Below are 26,508 nucleotides of genomic sequence, written 5' to 3' on the forward strand. Positions count from 1 at the left end.
CCCCCCCCCTTTTCACACATTCTCCACATGTTTGCCGTACTTGCACGCACACACACACACACACACACACACACACACACACACACACACACACACACACACACACACACACACACACATACACACATGATACATGGCACAATCACACTGCAATTGTTAAACAATCGAAATTAAATAAAATATATATGTACCACATGGATTGCAGAATGAAAATAGAAGGGTGGTCATAGTATAGTTCAGTCCAGTGGTTCGATGCACACATATGGTAATCCCAAATGAAACAAAACCACACTGGTTAAATGGTACAATGGTTGGTTGAACAATAGAAGTTATATTTATGTACCACATGGATTGCATAATAGAAAAAGGAGTGGTTTTTTGTTGTTGTTGTTGTTGTTGTTCTGGCAATTTATTTTAGAAGCCAATGTGGTAGCACTGGTTATAATTAGCACTGGTCACTTCCATTGTTTGAGGTCTGGTCTAATTGTTTTGAATGTCTTCCATCTAAAATTTTTTTCCACTTGTTTTTTACTTTACGTAGCCTTTCTCCCTTGACACTAGGGGATTTGACAAATAAATTCACATTTGTACTTAGCTAGCTAGCTATAGATACACATGACACGGCAACTGAGCTCTGCAGCCTTCAGTCCTGGTTGGTTAGCTAGCTACGTAGCTTGGGAACATGCGTGCATGTATATGCATATACTGTAGAATACGGAACACTTACTAGTGTATTTCATAGCCCATGGTCCATGTCTGTTGCAAATCTTCACTGCTTGTTCTCCAGTCATGCCGGATCACTCGTGAAAACCGCTATAATTTTGAATTTGTCACGTGATCGTGAGACTTGGTTGATCATGCGCGTTGCTACGTAACCTGTATTATAAGCACTTTCATGTCAACATGCAGTCATATACAGCCAGATATCATCTAGTTTTATTCTAGTTTCTCTAAACCCCATCCCCATCCTCTCCTTGACTTTCAACTTGTTTGTTTTAAATTTAATGTCAATTTAAAGATTGCATGTGATCACTTACAATACAAATAATAAATAATATGAGCAATGTAGCTAGATAGCTACAATGACTACAATAACAAATATTAATTCAAGTGAAATATACCTGTAATTATAATAATGAAGAAGGTTACAACAAACTACTAGCTAGCTATACAGTTTAACTTTGGTCAACTCTCATCTCCAGCAGTGTCAGTCTCATCTTCTAAGTAACTGCTTACAGCAGTAATCAAGCCATCAAGACCGAGAACTTTGACAGTCTCAAAGTCCGTGTCCCTGCACAGCGGGCAATTTGCTGAATGACTGGTTGCCAGCAACTGCTGAACACATTGTTCACATCCTACGATTGACTTGCAGCACATTGATACAACCATCGGTGGCCTTATCGGGACCACCTGACATATACAACATTTTAATATATCTTTCAATTTGTCCCTTAATGAGATTGGCAATGTCCTTTCAATGATTGATCTTAAGCCTCTAAACTCATCCCTCATATCCCTCAGTTCATTTGTGATCCTTTTGGCAGCACGAGGTGCCAGCTCTTCGTCAATGTCATTGTCAGCATCATCTTGAATCATATTGAGATCCCTCTGTGTCATGGCATATAATTTCCTTCTGGGTGCCTTCCAGAAAGCTAACCCTGAAAATGATAAAGTTATACATACGGTAAACCACAAGTCCTGTATTGTTACTGTGTACAGTATATGCACATTGCTTTTACATACAGCTAGCTACCTTGAGTGGCAGATGAATTTTCAATTTTTAGGCCATTATTTGTCACAATAACGTGATCTGATCCCCACTTTTGTTGTATCGCAGCCAATATAAACTCAGTGTGAGCTGTAGATTCTGTGATATTCACAAATATCTGGGCTTTATCATGAAACCTTATTGTCCTGCCGTTCTTTGTTAGCTTGGCTTGCACCAGTTTCACAGTAGAAGATGGTGGAGGACGCCTTGCCACCACCGATCTGAACATAGAGTTAGATGACCCCTGGTAGGGAGTGGACGATGCAAGTACATGTACAGGTGGATTGGTCCCGGGTATACTGCTGTTGCTGCTGTTTAAAGACTGGACATGGGAAGATGGGGTCCCAGTTGGGGTCCTGGTACGGCCCTCTGTCAAGTTCCTGCCTTCCACCAGTAGAGTTGAAAAGGGCATCACACCTTCTTGAGACAGGTTAAAGGTCCCATTCTCACTTGGAAAATACATCGATTCGTCAATACTGTCCTTCAAGAAGACGACTGAAGGGTCAACCTGTATGTGAAAGGAAAAAAATGCAATCTATGAAGTACTTAGCTATAGCTAGTTTAAAACAAAAAAAATATATAAAAAATAAAAAACATCATTATACACTGTACGTATAGCTATGATATAGCTAGCCATAGCAATCCTGCAAGGTAGATCCACGTCCCTCTGTTAGCTAGCTATAGCTAACCTGAAACAAGCGGCGGAGATTTTCAGTAGTCACTTGATGCATGAACACATCAGCTTGCTGTTCTCCCTTCTGCAGGGTAATTCGATCGGATTGAGTAGCCCTATCAGCCATATGGTTACGCAAATGCAGTTTATCTGATGCCTGTCACAGCACGTAGGCTATTTATACCTTGTGTGCAGTAGCTACTAGCTACCTCTACTAGACCTCAAACCATACTTTCAAATACAATACACATTATGCTCCTTCTTTGTTTGACCTGTAGCATTCTTTATTAGATACTAGATTTGACACGTAGTTAGCTAGCTACTCTGACATAGAGGTTTAGCTAGGTAATTAAGAACTATATGGCTGCTTGCCAGTTTAGTTCTTTGTTCTAGTACCCACTAACCACAAGTTTCTATACTGTGCCGGAATATATAGCTAAGCATACTTAAGTGTCAAATCCAGTAACTAACAAAGAATGTTACAGGTTGAACAAAGAAGGAGCATAATATGTATTGTATTTGAAAGTATGGTTTGAGGTCTAGTAGAGGTCTATTAGCTACTGCACACAAGGTATAAATAGCCTACGTGCTGTGACAGGCATCAGATAAACTGCATTTGCTTAACCATATGGCTGATAGGGCTACTGAATCCGATCGAATTACCCTGCAGAGGGCCGCGTTACCGGAAATCCTAGGTCATGAGCTATTTAAAAAAATCGATGGCCAAAGTATAGGCACCCATTGGGGAACTTTCCATACGCGAGGGTTACACCTTTGGGTCTGGGTGTAGGACCTAAAGTACACCGTATATACCATACTTCTGCATAAAGTGTAGCGATTACGAGGGGTTAACACCTGGCTATGAATTTTAAAAAAAACATACCATTTTGGCTTGAAGTTGCTGGTAGATCCACCTGGTGACGTCAAATCTATTCGAGTCTGGGTTTAAACAAATCATTATCACAGCAGAGGTGTTTATCGGTGATTTACTTTCAGCTGACAATGAAACACGACTGGCTTTTCCTTAGTAAAGTTTCAGCATTCTCTCAACGCCATCTTATTTTTGTTCCATCGATCGATTTAAAATGTTTTATCAAACGACAATCCGCCCTTTTTTCATGCCAGGCGCTTACATTGGGGTGTACTTTGTGACAACAGTGGACGAGACGAGGGGTCCGCAACGCAGCAAAATCACGTACGAGATTCAGAATCTTTACGGATTCACCGGAGATTCAGGGATTCCGAGGGATTCAGTCGAGATTCACCGGGATTCATGCAGATTCGGTGGGATTCACCCAAGATTCAGTGGGATTCACTCGAAATTCAGTGGGATTCACTAGAGATTCAGTGGGATTTACTCGGGATTCACCCGAGATTCAGTTTATATTCAGTGAGATTCACCCTATAGATTCAGTGAGGTTCACCCGAGATTCGAGGATTCAATCAAATTTAGCCCGGCCAAATCTCAGAGGTCGGCTTTCTAGCGACTAAATATGTTCACCAGGATACATTAGGCAAAAGCAGCTCTAAGGGAAGTTTTGGATTCTGCTTCGCAGAAGTGTATTACAGCATCTCAAAGAATATTTATGGCTAGGGATTGTCGCGAGTGGTTTCCTGCCTCCCCAGAGTGACTCTTTAGTTAGTTAAATGTACATGCATGTATACTTACTTTATGTTTTGTACTCCCTTGCCATGCCCACCCAGGTGTTTTTAACCAACCCTGTCTGGTGGTCGCATGTGACCAAGGATTCCTTAATGTTAGTGTAAATGTTTGTGTCTCATATAATAATGATGGTTTTCTCTCTCTTCAGCTAGTGAATATCATAAGTTTGGCATTGTAGCTACGTAACTTGGACAACACTGATCAAGCAGCATGGACTCAGTAGCTAGCTAGCTCTTCATACTGGCTCAGTGTGATGATTCCTTGTACCAAAATTTAACTACCGAATGTCCTGCTTATATATATATATATATATATATAGGCTGCCACTAGTGCCATTAGGCAATTTGCAGTTGTAGCTGCTCGTATTATACATAATATATGTACAAGTGTAATATTTATTGTAGTAGATGTATCATGTATATAAATATACCTCACCAGTTTTAGTACATGCCATGGAGATGGCTAAGTTGGACTGAGACTCGGAATAAAACTATGTACTATATGCATCTATACACCAACATCAAGATCATGCATGACAAGTAATCATGCCATGTGTACACTAACATAACATATTAACTGTAAGGATTTCACTTTTCATTTACAGTTTTTACAAAACCATTTTTGTCCTGGTACAATATTGTTATCAGTGCCTATGCACTCAAAGTGAAACCATTCTTTACACATCATTTTGCCACATCGCACCATTTCCTTTTTCTTGTCATTTGGTGACCTACAGTAACAATACACTTCTGTTTTCACAATCTTTGATTGAAGCACTCTTCTCTCCCTGATAGTCGGAAATAGGGCCATTCTTTTAGTCTCAAGGCAAGTAAGTAAGTGTTCTCTCATCAAGCCTTGATTGTACACAATTAATGATGGATCTTGTCCATGGGAAATACTGGTAATATAAGCGGCTGCAAACAGTCCACAATCATTGTCTCCAGATTGTTTGTTAACATTAGCAATTCCAACGGTAAAATACTTGTTCTTGGTAAACACAAGTTGCGACAGCAGTAATCTTGTGTGCTCATGGAGCAAAGAGTACTTAGAATCATATAGAATAACATCAGCACTATCAGCATTTCCACTAGCCGATGCTACTACCCAATGATTACGGTTTACCAAAAGTATCTGCAACGATGTCAATCCTGTAGGCATTGCATGGTGTCATTTTCTGTAAATCTTGTTTCAGGGTATCTTGCAAAGAATGAATATGAGGAAATTGGCACTTCAACCTTGACTGTTAGCTAGGTATTATTGAAAAAGCACAACATGGCATGCAATTCAGTTCTCAACACTATTAAGCCTGTTGATTTTATTCAAGGATTAGGCTTTTCACCTAGCTTGACAAAACCTCTTGATGAAACGTGGAGTTAACACGATTTAACAGCAAAGTTTTGTCCTCCATGCGCGTCCATACGCGAAGTGGTTTGTTTTCTATGTACCTGTCATCATTTAGACTGCCTTCCACACCTCGCCCCGAGCTGCCCTCGCATCTGTCCAAGTCCTGAGCCAAATCCACTGCAGCTTCAGACATCGAGCTAGCACTGATCGAATAACCAACTATTGTACAACACAGTCAACACATGAGCTATTGCCAGCTATCACAACGTACCAGTGTTAGCAACAGACAAAGGTGAGCTCTTGCGCGAGCCAAGTCAGTGCAACGACACCTCGAACGACACGAGGTAACACCTCCAGCTGATCGCGAATTTTTCGTAGATCACGTGATCAATATCCGGGAAATTCCCGAAAATCTCCGGAAAATCTCGTGATAAGATTCAAAGATTCACAAAGATTCAGGCTCAAGGTGTACGAGATTCAGGTTGCGTTGCGGACCCCTCGGGACGAGAGGTTGCTGTCAGAGGAGTATATAGTGGCGAATGGTGATAAGACATGTATTTGCGTACGCTAACGGGAGAAAAGAAGCGCGTGCTACATTTTGACTGGAACGCGAAAGGTATGGGGATGATACACGGCTGTCCTAGCACTGGCAAGCTGGGTAGTCGGTAGTCTATTTAACAATGGGGAGGGATGGCACATAACACTATGTGATGGTCCCAGAATATGTCTAGCTGACCATTCTTATGAAGAATGTCAATTGTGACCTGCCTAATGTAGCCACCTGCTGAATTAAATGTGTCAATTATACATAAAGTATAAGGTCAGGAAATTTTTTCTTGATTAAATGCTGTACCATCACACTTGAACAGTGCCACAATAGACCGTATTCCAAATGACGTCACAAAATAAAATGGCTGTGGCTATTTGGGGTATTCTAACAATTTCGAGTGAGAGTACCAATGGGGCTTAATAATATTCAAATCGCTATTCAACCCTGGAATAAGATATTGACCTAAAACTAACAGGTACAATTATAAGGGTATAAAATCTATTCTCTAATGCCAGGTTAAAAATTTTCAGCTGGTTTTCAAAGTTTAGAAGAAAAACTATTGTTTCTTTGCTGTAATAACCAAACCTGGTAATTTCGCCTCGATATCTAGTTTGTTAGCTTCTATATCAATCTTTGAAATCTCGATCGCCATTGGTGATAATACTCGAAAATATAAGAATCCCCCAAATAGAAAATCCGTGTGACATCATTTGGAATACGGTCTATTCATTCTACAATATTACAAGTAACACTACCTTGATATTTTGATCTACTAAAACACCACTGCAAATTAGTGGAGAATACTTATAAATGTTTGAATAACCACTGCATCAAGTGACAGGTAGCTAAGATGCAATATGATGTTTTAAGACAGCACTCTTGCGCTTAACTTGAAAGATAGTGTCACACAGATTTGTTGGAGAGTGTTTTCGTAATACTAAAACACCTTAGTGCCTAGTTATATATATATATAAACAGTGAGGGGGTGCCACACCAACATATCCTGTACTCCTATGTTCATCCTCAGTCAAAGTGGTCAACCTCAAAAAATATGCTTTGACTTCTGACTTTCACTAAAAGTTGCACTTGACTCTTGAATTTAGTACATTTTTGTAAAGTACATTTAAATTGTTCTAAATGTATCAATAATTGTATATAACTTTTGAGCTGAGAGCTTGTCCTTACTAAGCATACTGTTTAAATGTGTACTGTTAGGTTTTATTGTAAGCATCATCAGGGGCGTAGCCAGGATTTTTTTGAAGGAGGTTCGGATTTAAAGTGGAATGTCTTAAGAGGAAGGCCTGGGTGCTTCCCCTAGACCATGTTACTAAAATAGTGCATACACAAAATATGCCCTTAGGCAGTAAGATTAAAAGGTGCTGTTTGTGCATCTAACTAGCTAAAACCTACACACTGCTGTTTATGCAGCTATAGAAACTATAAGCCTATTGTAAAACTAACTTATCTTTACTTCCAGACAGCATACTGACAGCCAACTTCAATTTCCTAGTGCACGGAAGCCCTCCACACTCGAGTCCCTTAGTTGGCAATACTTTTTTCCAGCTAAACATTATTCTCAGCTCTCAGCTGATCCAGCTGTTGATGGTCAATAACTTCAGACATGGCTTGTACTCCAGTATGTTGGAGACATCATGTGCCCACAACATTTACCAAATAAACAAATCATTCATCAGGTAAATATACATCAACAATTCACAGTTTGTGCTAACCTGACACATGTATAACACGACCACTCAAGTTCTGCCTTGTAATAAACCATAGAACAGTCCTTCGCCATTTCACTAACGCCATTTCAACCATGCATCACGTACACAATTGATCATGTGATGCAATAGATATGGTTCAGCATTAATGTGATGTGACCCTCAAGAGTAGTACAAAGGAGCACCAGTGGGCAAATAGCTACCGGAGAGCTACAGGGCTATAAGATTTGGTGTGATTTTTAATTTTTAAGAAATTCTGCTTCTGAAAGGGGGGTTCATCCGAACCCCCCACTGCCTACACCCTTGATTGTAACAAAGTTCTATAGCTTTAGCAATAAATTAATTTTAGCCTTGACAGGCCTATATCAAGGTGGCACTCCAATATATCCTGTACTCTAGTGTTCATCCTTGGTCAAGGCGAAAATCAAAGTGAAGCTAGAATTTTGCAATCAGCCAAAGATAATTGCATTGCAGAAAATGTATTTGCAAACATTATTTGTTGCACTTAAACATGTCTGTTTTGGTGACGATCTGATAGCGATATGCAAAAATGCGGACGATATATGGTTTGCCAATAACCAGTCAGATTTTTTATGTAACACTACTAGTTAAAATAGACACGTTTCACACTGCACTAAATTAATGCCACTTTGCAATGGCCACATAATACATCATAGAAATTTTCTACGGCTTGGCCTAGTGGACATGCATGCAACCATAAAGTACTCAATAAAACACAGTAGTACCATATGATTTTGTGTATATGTCTCCCACCCCTAAGTTGTGAAGCTATGATACCCCTCCCCTCACTATGTTACGCTATTGTATTATTGTGCGTCGTGATGCCCCTCCCCTCACTATGTTACGCTATTGTATTATTGTGCGTCGTGATGCCCCTCCCCTCACTATGTTACACTATTGTATTATTGTCTGTCGTAATGCCCCTACCCTCACTATGTTACACTATTGTATTATTTTGTGTTGTGATGCCCCTGCCCTCACTATGTTACAATATTGTATTATTGTGTGTCATGATGCCCCTACCCTCACTATGTTACACTATTGTATTATTGTGTGTTGTGATACACTATTGTATTATTGTCTATTGTATTATTGTGTGTCGTGATGCCCCTACCCTCACTATGTTACAATATTGTATTATTGTGTGTCATGATGCCCCTACCCTCACTATGTTACACTATTGTATTATTGTGTGTTGTGATACACTATTGTATTATTGTCTATTGTATTATTGTGTGTCGTGATGCCCCTACCCTCACTATGTTACAATATTGTACTATTGTGTGTTGTGATGCCCCTCCCCTCACTATGTTACACTATTGTATTATTGTGTGTCATGATGCCCCTACCCTCACTATGTTACAATATTGTACTATTGTGTGTTGTGATGCCCCTACCCTCACTATGTTACACTATTGTATTATTGTGTGTCATGATGCCCCTACCCTCACTATGTTACACTATTGTATTATTGTGTGTTGTGATACACTATTGTATTATTGTCTATTGTATTATTGTGTGTCGTGATGCCCCTACCCTCACTATGTTACAATATTGTATTATTGTGTGTCATGATGCCCCTACCCTCACTATGTTACAATATTGTACTATTGTGTGTTGTGATGCCCCTACCCTCACTATGTTACACTATTGTATTATTGTGTGTTGTGATACACTATTGTATTATTGTCTATTGTATTATTGTGTGTCGTGATGCCCCTACCCTCACTATGTTACAATATTGTATTATTGTGTGTCATGATGCCCCTCCCCTCACTATGTTACACTATTGTATTATTGTGTGTCATGATGCCCCTACCCTCACTATGTTACAATATTGTACTATTGTGTGTTGTGATGCCCCTACCCTCACTATGTTACACTATTGTATTATTGTGTGTCATGATGCCCCTACCCTCACTATGTTACACTATTGTATTATTGTGTGTTGTGATACACTATTGTATTATTGTCTATTGTATTATTGTGTGTCGTGATGCCCCTACCCTCACTATGTTACAATATTGTATTATTGTGTGTCATGATGCCCCTACCCTCACTATGTTACAATATTGTACTATTGTGTGTTGTGATGCCCCTACCCTCACTATGTTACACTATTGTATTATTGTGTGTTGTGATACACTATTGTATTATTGTCTATTGTATTATTGTGTGTCGTGATGCCCCTACCCTCACTATGTTACAATATTGTACTATTGTGTGTTGTGATGCCCCTCCCCTCACTATGTTACACTATTGTATTATTGTGTGTCATGATGCCCCTACCCTCACTATGTTACAATATTGTACTATTGTGTGTTGTGATGCCCCTCCCCTCACTATGTTACACTATTGTATTATTGTGTGTCATGATGCCCCTACCCTCACTATGTTACAATATTGTACTATTGTGTGTTGTGATGCCCCTACCCTCACTATGTTACACTATTGTATTATTGTGTGTCATGATGCCCCTACCCTCACTATGTTACACTATTGTATTATTGTGTGTTGTGATACACTATTGTATTATTGTCTATTGTATTATTGTGTGTCGTGATGCCCCTACCCTCACTATGTTACAATATTGTATTATTGTGTGTCATGATGCCCCTACCCTCACTATGTTACACTATTGTATTATTGTGTGTTGTGATACACTATTGTATTATTGTCTATTGTATTATTGTGTGTCGTGATGCCCCTACCCTCACTATGTTACAATATTGTACTATTGTGTGTTGTGATGCCCCTACCCTCACTATGTTACAATATTGTACTATTGTGTGTTGTGATGCCCCTCCCCTCACTATGTTACACTATTGTATTATTGTGTGTCATGATGCCCCTACCCTCACTATGTTACAATATTGTACTATTGTGTGTTGTGATGCCCCTACCCTCACTATGTTACACTATTGTATTATTGTGTGTCATGATGCCCCTACCCTCACTATGTTACACTATTGTATTATTGTGTGTTGTGATACACTATTGTATTATTGTCTATTGTATTATTGTGTGTCGTGATGCCCCTACCCTCACTATGTTACAATATTGTATTATTGTGTGTCATGATGCCCCTACCCTCACTATGTTACAATATTGTACTATTGTGTGTTGTGATGCCCCTACCCTCACTATGTTACACTATTGTATTATTGTGTGTTGTGATACACTATTGTATTATTGTCTATTGTATTATTGTGTGTCGTGATGCCCCTACCCTCACTATGTTACAATATTGTATTATTGTGTGTCATGATGCCCCTCCCCTCACTATGTTACACTATTGTATTATTGTGTGTCATGATGCCCCTACCCTCACTATGTTACAATATTGTATTATTGTGTGTCATGATGCCCCTACCCTCACTATGTTACAATATTGTATTATTGTGTGTCATGATGCCCCTACCCTCACTATGTTACAATATTGTATTATTGTGTGTCATGATGCCCCTACCCTCACTATGTTACACTATTGTATTATTGTGTGTTGTGATACACTATTGTATTATTGTCTATTGTATTATTGTGTGTCGTGATGCCCCTACCCTCACTATGTTACAATATTGTATTATTGTGTGTCGTGATGCCCCTGCCCTCACTATGTTACAATATTGTATTATTGTGTGTCGTGATGCCCCTACCCTCACTATGTTACACTATTGTATTATTGTGTGTTGTGATACACTATTGTATTATTGTCTATTGTATTACTGTGTGTCGTGATGCCCCTACCCTCACTATGTTACACTATTATATTATTGTGTGTTGTGATACCCCTCCCCTCACTATGTTACACTATTGTATTATTGTGTGTCATGATGCCCCTACCCTCACTATGTTACAATATTGTACTATTGTGTGTTGTGATGCCCCTCCCCTCACTATGTTACACTATTGTATTATTGTGTGTCATGATGCCCCTACCCTCACTATGTTACAATATTGTACTATTGTGTGTTGTGATGCCCCTACCCTCACTATGTTACACTATTGTATTATTGTGTGTCATGATGCCCCTACCCTCACTATGTTACACTATTGTATTATTGTGTGTTGTGATACACTATTGTATTATTGTCTATTGTATTATTGTGTGTCGTGATGCCCCTACCCTCACTATGTTACAATATTGTATTATTGTGTGTCATGATGCCCCTACCCTCACTATGTTACAATATTGTACTATTGTGTGTTGTGATGCCCCTACCCTCACTATGTTACACTATTGTATTATTGTGTGTTGTGATACACTATTGTATTATTGTCTATTGTATTATTGTGTGTCGTGATGCCCCTACCCTCACTATGTTACAATATTGTATTATTGTGTGTCATGATGCCCCTCCCCTCACTATGTTACACTATTGTATTATTGTGTGTCATGATGCCCCTACCCTCACTATGTTACAATATTGTATTATTGTGTGTCATGATGCCCCTACCCTCACTATGTTACAATATTGTATTATTGTGTGTCATGATGCCCCTACCCTCACTATGTTACAATATTGTATTATTGTGTGTCATGATGCCCCTACCCTCACTATGTTACACTATTGTATTATTGTGTGTTGTGATACACTATTGTATTATTGTCTATTGTATTATTGTGTGTCGTGATGCCCCTACCCTCACTATGTTACAATATTGTATTATTGTGTGTCGTGATGCCCCTGCCCTCACTATGTTACAATATTGTATTATTGTGTGTCGTGATGCCCCTACCCTCACTATGTTACACTATTGTATTATTGTGTGTTGTGATACACTATTGTATTATTGTCTATTGTATTACTGTGTGTCGTGATGCCCCTACCCTCACTATGTTACACTATTATATTATTGTGTGTCATGATGCCCCTACCCTCACTATGTTACACTATTGTATTATTGTGTGTTGTGATGCCCCTACCCTCACTATGTTACACTATTATATTATTGTGTGTCATGATGCCCCTACCCTCACTATGTTACACTATTATATTATTGTGTGTCATGATGCCCCTACCCTCACTATGTTACACTATTGTATTATTGTGTGTCGTGATGCCCCTACCCTCACTATGTTACAATATTGTATTATTATGTGTTGTGATGCCCCTACCCTCACTATGTTACACTACTGTATTACTGTGTGTTGTGATGCCCCTCCCCTTACTATGTTACACTATTGTAATATTGTGTGTTGTGATGCCCCTACCCTCACTATGTTATTGTGTGTCGTGATGCCCTTCTCCTCACTATATCACACTATTGTGTTATTGTGTGTCAGGATTTCACGTGGCTTTGTCACTCCTTATTACAGATTCATTGCTGTAAAAAAAAAATTATCTGATAAATATGTGTATGTCTGACAGTGCTACAATGATTTCAAGCAGCAACTATATTGAAAGGTACATTATTATTGTAACATATAACATACATGTTAGAATACAGTGTATGAGCTATTGTAAAATTTAATTTTTGGTACACATTAATATCTAGAGACACTTGCATGTACACATACTACAGACACAAATTCATGCATACATACTGTATACACACTTACATGACCCAACACACACCACACCACATCACACGCACATAACACACACCCAACTAGAAAGACACACATATTACACACACGCACACTATACATGTACATGTATACATACACACTACACACACACACACACACACACACACACACACACACACACACACACACACACACACACACACACACATGCACTACACATACCACACTACATTCACGCATGCACACACACACTACACACATGCGCACACATATCTACACACACACACACAACACACACATGTATACACTCCAGTGGACTATATTATTTATATCTCTTTTACTTACAGATGAGATTCATCACTTAGGGTTGCTTGTTACAAGCATGTCGTTGCTTCTGAACGTATTCCATATACGTAGCAACGAAATGTTGGTATCAACCAAGCCTTTTTTGTATCTACCACTTCTTCATGACACAATGATTGAGTGTGCTATTGAGTGGATGTGCTATCGTACATAGTGAGTCCCTCTTTTACACTTACTTGTTTTACCTAATCCGTTGCACACTAAATAACTTTGAAGTAGTGTCTCTTCGATGGAGGTGTATTGATGCAGTGGTCGTGCCAAGTTTGTCATCACCAGATCTGTTCATTATCAATATTGTGACATAATAGTGTAGTGATGCATAATACATTCGTACGTACTTCTTATAATATTAAGTGATTTTAAAAAAAACAGTACGATGTGCATTATAATACTTAATAGTGATCGATCTACTTGTATATATAATAATCACGATGGTTAATCAAATGAAACTATATGGCTTCACATAAGAAACATACCTTTGTAACATACAATATGCTTGGGTAAATTAAGCTATCATTAAGTGCACCACACAACATTCGTTTCTGTATATATATGTGAAAGTTGTAAAAAATTGTGTAGTTGCCTCATATGGCTTCCCATAGCATCCAAATAAGGTGGACAGGAGACCAAGTTCTGCTCTGCTCATAACCAAATAGAACATCACTACTTGCAGTACTTGGAAATGCCGATGGTTATGTTTTGTGACCAGAACCACATAGTAACATGTTGTCAGGTAGTTGGTCGATGTATGGTGTACATATTTGATGTGTTGTGGGAGTGTTCTATTGAAAGGTAACTTGATAGAATGGAAGATCTAGCAATTTTTACGGAAATCGATATCTCAAAATGAAACTCCTCCTTGACCACAATTTTTCACGCATGCGTAGACACACAGTACCTTTACCCATTAAATAAGTTTCAAACATCAGAACTGATATCCAGTCGGAAATAATAGCTGTGAAATCTGCTCCCAATTTCAAGTCCATATTCTGACCACAAGACACACCCACATGTTCTGTTACACATTTTAAAGCTCCTTTGTGACATTTACGACATCTCACACCATTTAAACATGAAAACAATGCTTCAAAGGGGAATTACTGTAAAAATTGACGTAAAACCTATTTTCGCGAGGACCCACCCACCAGGCTCAAAAATTTCATAGAAGGTGTTATTCAAGGTACATTATATTTAAATTGACAAATGACCCTTATACATCACATAATGACCGATATATCAAGCTTTTAGTGATAAAATCCTGCAAAAGTGATGAAACCTATATACATTATCTACAGTAGCTATACCCTATCTTACAAGAGTGCACTTTTGTGAAGGAGTTACACTAATACTTTTAAACTAAAGTGAAGGAGTTGAAGGTCACCGCTCAGGTGAGCATGGGAATATGAAGGGATGGTCAATGACCTGGGACCAGAGGAGGTTGAGCATGCATCTTGAGAGCTGCTTTTGAACTAGTGCAACTTTGTCACCTCATGAAGTTCTAAAAGGATACTTTAAATATTCATATCAGTGTGTCTGAAGTCATTATACTTAGTATCCCGAGATACCTGAGTATATCCCAGGACGTCTCATAGCATGGATCCACTAGATCCTACAATACTAAGTATGCCGAGATACCTGAGTACATCCCAGGATGTCTGATAGTGGGAAGCTTCTAGATCCTATAATACTTAGTATCCCAAGATACCTGGGTACATTCTGGATGTCTGATAGCAGGGTGTCTGATAGCAGGGAGCCTCTAGATCTTGCAATACTTAGTATCCCGTAATGTGCATGAGCATGATCCTCCCACACGAAGTTCTTTATATTATGTATGTATAACATCTTGCCACATACAGTATGAAAAATTCTGTTTCGTGTTAGGTATTACAGTTGGCATTTGGCTACACCAATCTATTTTACTATTTCAACAACCACTTCCATCGGTATGTTATAGCAGTGTATCAGTATGCACTTTGTGGTAATGTCTTCACTGCATTTAGTTTGTACAAGAACCTTATGCCCAAAGAAAGTTCAAACAAGATTTTCATGGTTATGGTGTCGATCTCAGGACAGCAGTATGGATAAAAAGGAGGTAACACATACAGTGACTATTAATTTTGTGAAACACTTGCTATCATAAATACTCTAGACGAACAGTCAAAGTCACTCTGCTGAAACATTTGTAGGATGACATGCCCGCTATTCATCATCAACTCTCTGCTAGTATGTCAAGTGACAAATAAAAGGCAAGTGCGAGGCAGGGGTCAATAAGAGAAGGAGAGGTCAATGAAGAGGAGACACCACAAGTAGTTATGCCTTACATCTGACCAACTGGTATGTGGGTAAGCAACATAAAACAAGTTTTATGTGTATCCTGATCTTAACGTTTAGGTTTAAAAGATGGAAAACCAGATTTTCACTGACAACTAAAATTAAAGTAACACACACATTAGGATAGTCAATGTGATTGTATACATTTAAATGTTGTAATTGCATATGATGTAATCTTCTATTGATGTAAGTGTGTGTAACTGATTTACAATATATTCTGTATGTGTGCTTGTAATATAATATTTAGAATTTGTACATGTTATGGCTCTGTGTTAACTATCTATTCATACATCTTGTTCGTTAACTTAAAATGTAACAAATGGTGAGGAGTAGTTTAGTTGGTTTGCAACAATTGCAAGCGTTTTCGCACAGACCACATTGCTAAAGCTGGCAGAAGCAAAGCTCCTGGAAAGAGGAGGACACAGCAGAGTCACAACAGTCATAAGAAAGAGTCCTCAGAAACAAAGTCTGGCAAATGCAATGGATGGAGTGGATCACATTAACAATGATGACCTCCGACAGCTGAACACTGAGCCTTCAGATGAAGATTCCACTGCCGACATAACCCACGTACATTCAGTCTCATCAACAGTTCCTGAAAGCTACAAAGTGCTTGTTTAATAACTGAATGGCAATCACCTAGTGATGGAACTTGACACAGGAGCAGCAGTATATATCTTTGGTCAGTGAGAAGACATGGTCCAATAAATTGAACAGTCCTACATGTACACTGAAAACCACCTCGCTTAAATTGCATAGTTATCCTGACAGGAAGCTGCAAGTGTTGGGCTACTGCAAGCAATGTAGCGCTGATTAGATGACTAGTCTCTGTCTTCACATCTTGCAATTGCAAGCCTTCATGATCATGCTTCCAAACATATTATTTTGTGGTTATAGCTATAGCCAAATCATTAATCACAATGACTTCATTTTTATGAATAATTGTACTGACTGTTCTATTAGGATAGTTCGACGTTTAGCAGGAGCTAGTGCTGCAGCTCAAAGCCTGTATCTTGTAGCTGTGTAATGTAGATAATGCATTTAGCATGCTTCCTTTAAACAATACCCACACAGAAAACCTAGAAAATCTTACAGTAAGGTCTGTATACAATGGCTTCAATTATCGCCTATAAGCCACAGCAACCACCGTAACCATCGAATTAAAAGCTGGAAGCACTTAAAAATATAAACTTTGCAAATTGGAATTCATTAATTCCAACTTCCAAATACTATATCTATGCAAAGCATAAAACTTTAGCGCTTGGCGCGCGCAGCGCGCCAAGCGCTAAAGTTTTATGCTTTGCATAGATATAGTATTTGGATGGCGGAGTGATCCCTGCATCGAGAAGCCTGCAGTTCGTGGAAATATACATAAATGTGATATCCACAAACTGGTTAAGTAAACAATCTTTACATTTCTGTAAACAATGTTGACATCAAGTTGTGTGATCTCAGGAGGATAATGATAGCTGAACATTGAATATCAAATTAAACCAGAAACAGTAAGCTAAGGCATAAGATTTCTTTTGGTGTAAACAACATAAAATATATTGCTTTATTTACTGATACAGACAAATGTACTGTATTTAACATTTTAAGATTAAAGTTTACACGGTTTTTGATAAAAAATACCCACATTAGCATAACATCAATACGGATGCTACTAAGTGTAAGAATATCTGCAGTGTTATAACAGTCTCATTATACATAATTTGCTTTTGATTTAGATAATGTGATAATTGTTTTTGCTCTCTGAGATACAAGTGCAATAGGTGGTTACATAACAACACAAATGTGACCGGATTTACGAAAAGGGGTCTTTCACACCCATCCAATTGCAATTTACGAACTTTGACAATTCATAGCTTGCAATTGGAAAAAGGTATTGCCTTGAAATTTGGACAGAAATGAGCACCACAGCAGGTTAATGTATGGAGAAAATCTTAGGGTTGTATCTTTCTTTAACACTAAGTGATGGTCTTTCAAGTTCATAGAATTGGATGTGTGTAGAAAGCCCCTTTTTGCAAATCCAGTCACAAATTTGGACGTTGTATTGGAGTACTATATAACTATCAACTAGTTCGATACAGAGTACCAGCTGAGCTTGGTAATGATGATATGGTATACAAGTATAACATGAAAATTATACAATTATAAAAGTACATTAGCTACACCATATGCAATCTGGTACAGTACACACTGCATATAACAAGTTGTATGTATTATTATGCATCCTGAAACACATTCTTCAAACTCCCCTTTTCAAATTCTATAGAAGCCTGGTTTTTAATAACAATTGATCATTATATACCATGATATAATACAACAATAGGCACAAACTCTATAATATTGTTATCCTCTACGCAATGTGACCAACTTAAAATATTATTATAGTACTGATTACAAACTTGTGATTGTACTGTTTGAGTAGCCTGTTATCTACTTTAGTATGAAGTCCTGATGTATCGGCAGTGTATGGTCGCTACAATTTAGTAACTTGGTGATCATTTGCAAGATGATAATATGTGACCAAGTCAGTCTTATAGCTCAAGAATACATAATGTCAGCTTACCATTGATTATCTCCTTTTCTGATTAAGCTATAAGATTCAAGAAAATTTCCAGGGATTTGTACATAAGCGGTGAAAATGTTACATGGTTATCATTTTCAGAGAAAAAATTATTAAACTTCAAACTTTAAAATAATAGTCAAAATTTAATGGGCTATAAGATTGATTTTAGTCAGGTTCACTATGTCAAAAATACACTTTCGCTCAAAGTTTATGGAGATTAGCAAACCTATACATTTTTGGAAAGCTTAGAGCATGAGGAATCTGAAAATCAATGTTTACATTTGCACAGATTCCTGCAAGGTCAGCATTTTTTTAATTTCAAAGTAACAGCTAATAAAATAAGAAAATTCTAATATATCAAGTTAAATTTGACATAAAAGTTTAATAAATGAACTCAACAAATTCTCTGGTGACATTTTTACACCTCTTTTCATTAGAGGTGAGACATTTAATCATGAACAATTGAAAGTTTTTACAAAGGGAATAGAAGAACGTCTATTAGCTATACTGCAATAATTCAGGAATAATTTATCATGAAAAGAATTAATGAATATTCTGGATTATTTGGAGTATAACTGGTGCAAAGTATAACTAGTGCAAAGTATAATAATGGCTTCTACTAAAACAGTTCAAACCTAAAAAAAGCTGAAAATTTAGATACTCTAATAGAGCAGTCGCTTAAAGGCAGTCAACTTTTGAATCCATTTTTTGCTAATATGCTTACATATGTTTAGCATAATTAGCACTAGATGAATTTTGAAAGAATTTTCATTTTAAAAGTAATTGGAATTAGCTCTCTCCTAAAATAAAAGGGAAGTTTCTTTTTTACATAAACAATGAATTCACCATGATCACCAAGAGCAATTTTATGCACCAGATAGACATGCACCAACAAGTTAAAATTGATACATGGTCTTGAAAATTAGTATCCACTGTTACCTAACTGTTAATCCAATGTAAATTTCTTTTCCAGTGACAGAATGATTACCATCTTTAAATAATCCAAATATTGCCATTGTTGATGGAGTGATTCTTATCCAGAAGATGACAAAAATCTAGCCAAGATGTTTTTAATGGCAGGCTTACAAGTAACTGCTCCACGCTAAAATGCTGGTGCTATTGCAACAATTTAACTTGCACAGAACTGTGTTTGTGTGGTACAGATGCACAAGTGACGGAGATTTATACATACAAGTAGAAGGAAAAATGAAAAATTTTGAAGTTGGATTACGATCAAAAAAGTGAAGAAACAAGGGAATTGCTAAAAAGTAGTGAAAGAAGAGAGGTTGCCTGTACATCTACAGATATACTAGTGGACCTATACTTCATTCAGTCTATAACCACGACTGAATTAGGGATTAAATGTCCACTGCAGCATATAGGCAACCTCTCTTGTTCACTACTGTATGGACTGAAATATAGGGATTAAATGTGGGACTAACACAATTATGACTGGTTAACCCGCGCATATACTGCATCAAAGGAAGAAGGGCACTTGGAAAACCTTACACCTGGACACATGCCCCAAGCCCCCAACTATCAATTTTGTAGCAAGCCATTACGATTCATTTTCAGCTATGCTTTTCACATTACACAGCGTTGCAAACAAAAAACAGCGTGCGAAGTGTCTCCACTATCAATCATATTGCTACTACGGAAAATACTGGCGATAAGCTAACACAGCCACAGTTGAGCCGTATCACATTATGTAGTGTAAATTGACACCTTGCATTGTCAGTGAAGAGAACTGGAACACAAAGGAGGACAAAGGCAAGCCCATGATGTGTGTATTGTATATACTGTGGTTGGCAAAATCAAGCCCATATATCAAATTATGCTTGGCTGTCAGTCAGTCAGCGTAAAATTCTGTTGAATAGAAAAACTTTAAAATGCTGTAGAAATTTTGTTAGAAGAGTTTGGGGTTAGTCTAAAGACATTTTTGAGCTTGGCTGTGCCTAGCCAATGTTGCAAAGCTGTCATGAAGGGAAATTGAGACTGGTTTTAGGGTGATATTTTAACCTGGAAAAGCTCAATTATGCATGATCCCTAATATATAGTACTATCGTACTGTATATAATACATCGAAAATGACAACAGTGACAGTGTTGATCATGATGATTGTTAGGTTCATATCTTTGAATTAACTGTAATAGACATATGGTTCATATCTTTGAATTAACTGTAATAGATATAAATACATGTACATGTACATACATATATAGCCATGATGTCTTTATACATAGCTGTACCCTACATCTCAGTGTTAATAATTCACTTATTCACTTTGTTTCATGCAATAACTATTTGCCAAATGAATTGCTTTTAAGTTTCTAAGCATTTTAGAGGCTATTAATGGTTCTATATGGGTGTGAGAACATAGAAATAGTGTTTGTTGCAATTTTCTGTCAATAAGAGGCTGATATATGGAGAAATTTGCACCACATGGACTGCTATTTTCAAACTACTAATTAACTAACATGTAGGTATCTGTTTAAATGTAAGCATTGATCTCCATGCTCTAAGCTTTCTAATAATAATTATGTAGGCCCATAAATTTTGAGCAAAGTTATTTGACATAGTAAACTGTGTCAATGCATGCCACCAACTGGTACGTGCAAAAGTGCTCTTGGATCTAGTCAGGGTGAAGTCATAGTTGCCAATTGCTAATTAACAAAGTTTCTTTTAAGAGAGAATATTTTATGCAAATTACAATTATTCTTTCAAACCTAGTATTAGCTAATCTCCTGAAATTTATGTCTAACATAAGCACACTAGCTAGGAGTTTCATAAAAGTCACTGCTACATTAGCAATATGGACTCAAAGTTGACTGCTTTATTAGAGTATGTGACTGCTCTATTAGAGTAACTCAATTTTTCTGCTGTTTTTAGGCTTGAACTGTTTCAGTGAAAGCCAAACTTATACTTTGCTCCAGTTATACATAGATCTCATTAAATTAATCTGGAATATTCCACAATTCTTTTTGCTTAGAACTATTCTTGAGTTATTGCAACATAATGGATGATCTTCTATTCCGTTTGTAAAAACTTCTAATTATTCTTGATTAACTATCACCTCTAATAAATAGAGATTTAAAAATGTCACCAGAGAATTTGTTGAGTTTATTGATGAACTTTTATGTCAAATTTAAATTGATATATCGGGAATTTCTTACTTTATTGGCTGCCATTTTGAAATTTAAAAATGCTGACCTTGCAGGAATCTGTGCAAATGTAAATATTAATTTTCAGATTTCTCATGCTCTAAGCTTTCCAAAAATGTATAGGTTTGCTAATCTCCATAAACTTTGAACAAAAGTACATAGTGAACCTGACTATTTTGTCAGAGGGTAACTTAATTATTATAGTGATTACATATGTCAAGTGTTTCACCTTACAAAATATATTATATACATTCTCTTTCAGGCTTAGCTACTACTGTATATCTAATCAAAAACAGCCAAGCTGTAATTATATAATACTTAACACACCTCACATGGGTACTATGATTCAGTATAATTATATACATACATATACATATATATATATATAATGCAAATTCTCCAATAGGTAGAACTGGAACCCACAGGGGGCTGTACTATGACTGATAGGAACAGTGTGGCACTCAAGATCTTCCCTAAACATATAAAATTATATAATATTATTATACACCTGTGGCTGGTGGGACACTTCCGAAGTAGCTCGTCTGTGTGTGTGTGTCTATGTGTGTGTGTGCGTGTGTGTGTGTGTGCGTGTGCGTGTGCGTGTGCGTGTGTGTGTGTGTGCGTGTGTGTGTGTGCGTGTGTGTGTGTGCGTGCGCATGGTGTAGTGTAGTGTAGTGTAAAAAGATATCAGATTGTCATAAAAGCATTAGTTAAATCTGTTAGACAAGTAATGTAAACGACTTACTCTGCGATTAATATAGTCAATGGAGGTTGCTTTATTTTTACTATGTCTAATAATTCCCGCCGCACTGATATTGTGATAGAGTTCATCATACCAAACTTATGTCGAATCACACTCAAGAGTTTCAACTGGAGTGCCAGTCTAGTAGCTTGACATTGTCAAACCCAACCTCGATCAACATTTAACTCTGCCAAGCTGAGCTTGGGTTAGCCGGTCTAATACCAATCTTTTTTTCTGAGTCCTGTGAGTAATGGTTTACAACTAAGCTGAAAATTCATATAACAATGGCAAAATAGCGACCAGCTGCATGAGTGTGCTAATAGTGTATATCAATTATTTTTTACCTTCCTTATTGGTCTAACTGGGTATTTATAATTCATTGTAGAATGTTTGAAAAAAACTAAAATGCTAAAACTAAATGCAGTTCTAGCACACCGTGTGTTTTGCATCAATATTTTACCAATACTGATATTGTCACAGAGTTGTTGACAACAATGATGTTATGGAGTGAACTGACCTCAAAGTTTTATGTAACCATTTTAATTTAATATGCTGATATTGAATTCAGTTCCTTTACTGTCTGAGTCTGATTAGCACACATTTTGATATAGAGTTTTATTACAAGAACAACATTGTGCATAACAAGAATGGTTACTGTGGTAGCTGAAACCCAACCACCTGTGCCTTCTGCAATGTACTCTAGTAAAGTTAATGTACTCTTTTAAAGTCGATGTATTAATGTACGTATGTGCATACAGACTAGGCAACTTACTACATTAACAGAATTGACAGGGGTGTATGCTGAAGTTTGAAAAGGGATTTCCACTACAGCTAAGTGACTGATATTAGAATGCTTATACCATTATTATATTAAAGTATCTCTATCTTCTCATCAAAGAACAATGCTACAAGTGTCACTATCATGTGAGAAAGTAGTATTCAAGATAACAGTATATAATGTGTCCTGTACCATTAATTATACATTCCAGATTCTGGAAAGCTGAAGTTTCACTTTCCAATGGGTTTTCTGAAACCCCTGAAAATCCCTTGGGTATGTCTCTAATTGATAATTTAAACTGTTAGCAGCTACTAGCTTTTAGGTGTTTACATATAAATTAGTCATCACGGCTTCCACCTGTGATGTAAAGTAAACATAACCGATTACAAATTTTCTTATGTAGTAGACATCCTTCTCCTTTGCATAAACTGCCTGTGATTATAAATTTAATCATATTGTTGATTAGAAGTCCATAGAGGTGTGAGTATAATTATGATAGTGTTTGATGTAATGAAATTACATCCTATGTGTTATATGTGCATTACTAGCTGAGAAGCCTGCAGTTCGTGGAAATATACATTAATGTGATCATATACGAAAACAATCTTTACACATCTGTAAACAACTGTGAAATCAAGTTGTGGATAATGTTAGCTGAACACTGAATATCAAATTAAAAACCAGAAACAGTAAACTAAGGCATAAGTTTTCTTTTGGTGTAAACAACATAAAATATACTGCTTTATTGACTGATACAGACAAATGTACTGTATTTAACATTTTAAAATTAAAGTTTACACTGTTTTTGATAAAAAATACTCACATTAGCATAACATTAATGTGGATACTACTAAGTGTAAGAATATCTGCAGTGTTATAACAGTCTCATTATACGTAATTTGCTTTTGATTTAGATAATATGATAATTGTTTGAGATACAAGTACAATAGGTGGTTACATAACAACACAAATGTGACCAGATTTGCAGAAAGGGGTCTTTCACACCCATCCAATTGCAATTTATGAACTTTGACAATTCATAGCTTGCAATTGGAAAAAGGTATTGCAGAAATTTGGACAGAAGTGAACACCAAAGTAGGTTAATGGATGGAGAAAATTTTAGGCTTGTATCTTTCTTTAGCACTAAGTGATGGTCTTTCAAGTTCATAGAATTGAATGTGTGTGGAAAACCCCTTTTTGCAAATCCGGTCACAAATTTGGACATTGTATTGGAGTACTATATAACTATCAATTGTGACCGGATTTGCAAAAAGGTACCTTTCCACACATTTTACATACCAGCAAACAAAATGATGTAACACTTGACCCCTTCTAATGATTAACTTCCTCTGAGTATCAAAATGCAGCCAGATCCTGTAGCAACACTCTTGGAAAATTTCAGGCTATTATATGCCATGATTTAAAAGTTATGAAGCTTCAAAGTTCAAAAAATGGGTCAAATTTTATGTGTGAAAAAGGTACCTTTTTGCAAATCCGGTCACAATTAGTTCAATACAGCATACCAGCTGAGCTTGGTAATGATGATATGGTATACAAGTATAACATGCAAATTATACAATTATAAAAGTACATTGGCTACACCATATGCAATCTGGTACAGTACACACTACATATAACAAGTTGTATATATTATCATGCATCCTGAAACACATTCTTCAAACTCCCCTTTTCAAATTCTATAGAAGCCTGGTTTTTAATAACAATTGATCATTATATACCATGATATAATACAACAATAGGCACAAACTCTATAATATTGTTATCCTCTACGCAATGTGACCAACTTAAAATATTATTATAGTACTGATTACAAACTTGTGATTGTACTGTTTGAGTAGCCTGTTATCTACTTTAGTATGAAGTCCTGATGTATTGGCAGTGTATGGTCGCTACAATTTAGTAACTTGGTGATCATTTGCAAGATGATATATGCAGACGATTTTTTAATCTACCGACCCATCGACAGGAAAGAGGATTGTTTACTGCTCCAAAAAGACTTAGTTACTTTAGAAAACTGGGCATATAAGTGGAATATGTGTTTTAGCCCTCCTAAATGTGAATCGCTAAGAATCACAAACAAAAAGGATGTCATTCATTTTCAATATCTCATTCAAAGCATAGAGATATGTGAAGTACAGCAAGCCAAATATTTAGGGGTTACCCTGAATAATAAGTTAAAGTGGACAGATCATATTCAAATCATATTGAACAAAGCAAACTCAGTACTTGGATTCCTGCGACGAAATTTTAACAACTGCCCAACTAGGGTGAAAAGTTCTCTTTACAAAAGCCTTGTAAGACCTATTCTAGAGTATGCATGTACCATCTGAGCACCTCACTGTCAGAGGGATATACAACACATTGAAGCTATTCAAAGAAGAGCAGCTAGATTTACTATGAATTGCTATGGTAGATTTGAGAGCGTTACAAATATGTTACACCAACTAAACTGGCCCACTCTCTATGTAAGAAGAAACCAGCAAAAATTGATGATGGTATATAAAATAATTAATGGTCTTGTGTATGTGCAGCATAGCTTACCCTTAACATATTCAAACTTACACAGTAGCCTCCATAGTCACTATTACAAGCTTTCTCAGCCAGTAGCCAGAGTTGACTCCTACAAATTCTCATTTTTTCCATCAACTATTACTACGTGGAACAGTTTACCATCATCGGTGGTTAAAGCAGAATCTTTTAATCAATTAAAGAACAACATTGTAAATTTGTACATATAATACTCAATTTGAGTTCTGTACTTAACACAATATTATAATAATATGTGACCAAGTCAGTCTTATAGCTCAAGAATACATAGTATACTGTCAGCTTTAGGCATGAGGCTATTATGCTCCAAACATTGAGCATTATGCTTTTGAACAGTGCTCAAAAAATCATCTATTATTCTTTTGAGAATTGCCCACTATTCCCAATATTATGCCACCATAACTGGCTAATAATGCCACTTTATTGCTGTATCAGACCATTTTCATAGATGGTTAAGCATCAAATAGTCTAGCTGGTTGCTGTATTAGATAGAGTATTTCATTTCAATGTGACGGCTTTATTAGAGTAATAATATTCAGTGACTGTTCTATTAGAGTTTCCGACTGCTCTATTAGAGTATCTCGATCTTTTTTAACGGAATTATGCAATTTGCAGATTTTCCTGTAAGTACTGTTAAAGCTTTATAATCATCTCAAAATGTTAGCATAATTCCTGATTCTCACACATACCTATTATGCCCGAAATTATGCTGGCATA

The 26,508-nt window shown here is 36.9% G+C and overlaps 1 protein-coding gene and 2 long non-coding RNA genes across 8 annotated transcripts; 2 read left to right on the top strand and 1 right to left on the bottom strand.

Annotated features, from left to right (window-relative positions):
* Window positions 1-994: 994 nt before the first annotated feature.
* On the bottom strand, window positions 995-13,718 carry LOC136247540 (uncharacterized). Of its 4 annotated transcripts, XR_010697633.1 has the most exons (4): window positions 7,460-7,954; window positions 1,906-2,276; window positions 1,754-1,858; window positions 995-1,658 (listed from the first exon to the last, which is right to left on the bottom strand). XR_010697633.1 is itself a non-coding variant. In XM_066039296.1 (3 exons), the coding sequence occupies exons 2-3, from the start codon at window positions 2,229-2,231 to the stop codon at window positions 1,186-1,188; spliced, it is 951 nt and encodes a 316-aa protein (XP_065895368.1). In that variant the 5' UTR covers window positions 2,232-2,276; window positions 13,622-13,718; the 3' UTR covers window positions 995-1,185. The 4 variants fall into 4 exon arrangements, 3 of the variants coding, with proteins under 3 accessions (XP_065895368.1, XP_065895367.1, XP_065895366.1); XM_066039296.1 differs by lacking the exon at window positions 7,460-7,954 and adding an exon at window positions 13,622-13,718 and having other exon boundaries at window positions 1,754-2,276; XM_066039295.1 differs by having other exon boundaries at window positions 1,754-2,276; window positions 7,460-7,949.
* LOC136247541 (uncharacterized) lies at window positions 5,950-13,741 on the top strand. Of its 2 annotated transcripts, none has more exons than XR_010697635.1 (3): window positions 5,950-6,064; window positions 13,064-13,151; window positions 13,624-13,741. It is a non-coding gene; the product is annotated as an uncharacterized lncRNA (long non-coding RNA). The 2 variants fall into 2 exon arrangements; XR_010697634.1 differs by having other exon boundaries at window positions 13,116-13,151.
* Window positions 13,742-14,990: 1,249 nt separating this feature from the next.
* On the top strand, window positions 14,991-16,281 carry LOC136246237 (uncharacterized). Of its 2 annotated transcripts, none has more exons than XR_010696321.1 (5): window positions 14,991-15,027; window positions 15,521-15,582; window positions 15,640-15,731; window positions 15,789-15,981; window positions 16,031-16,281. It is a non-coding gene; the product is annotated as an uncharacterized lncRNA (long non-coding RNA). The 2 variants fall into 2 exon arrangements; XR_010696322.1 differs by having other exon boundaries at window positions 15,789-15,973.
* The last annotated feature ends 10,227 nt before the right edge of the window (window positions 16,282-26,508 follow it).

The sequence above is a fragment of the Dysidea avara genome, chromosome 2 (assembly GCF_963678975.1).
Source record: "Dysidea avara chromosome 2, odDysAvar1.4, whole genome shotgun sequence".
Taxonomy (NCBI): Eukaryota; Metazoa; Porifera; class Demospongiae; order Dictyoceratida; family Dysideidae; genus Dysidea; species Dysidea avara.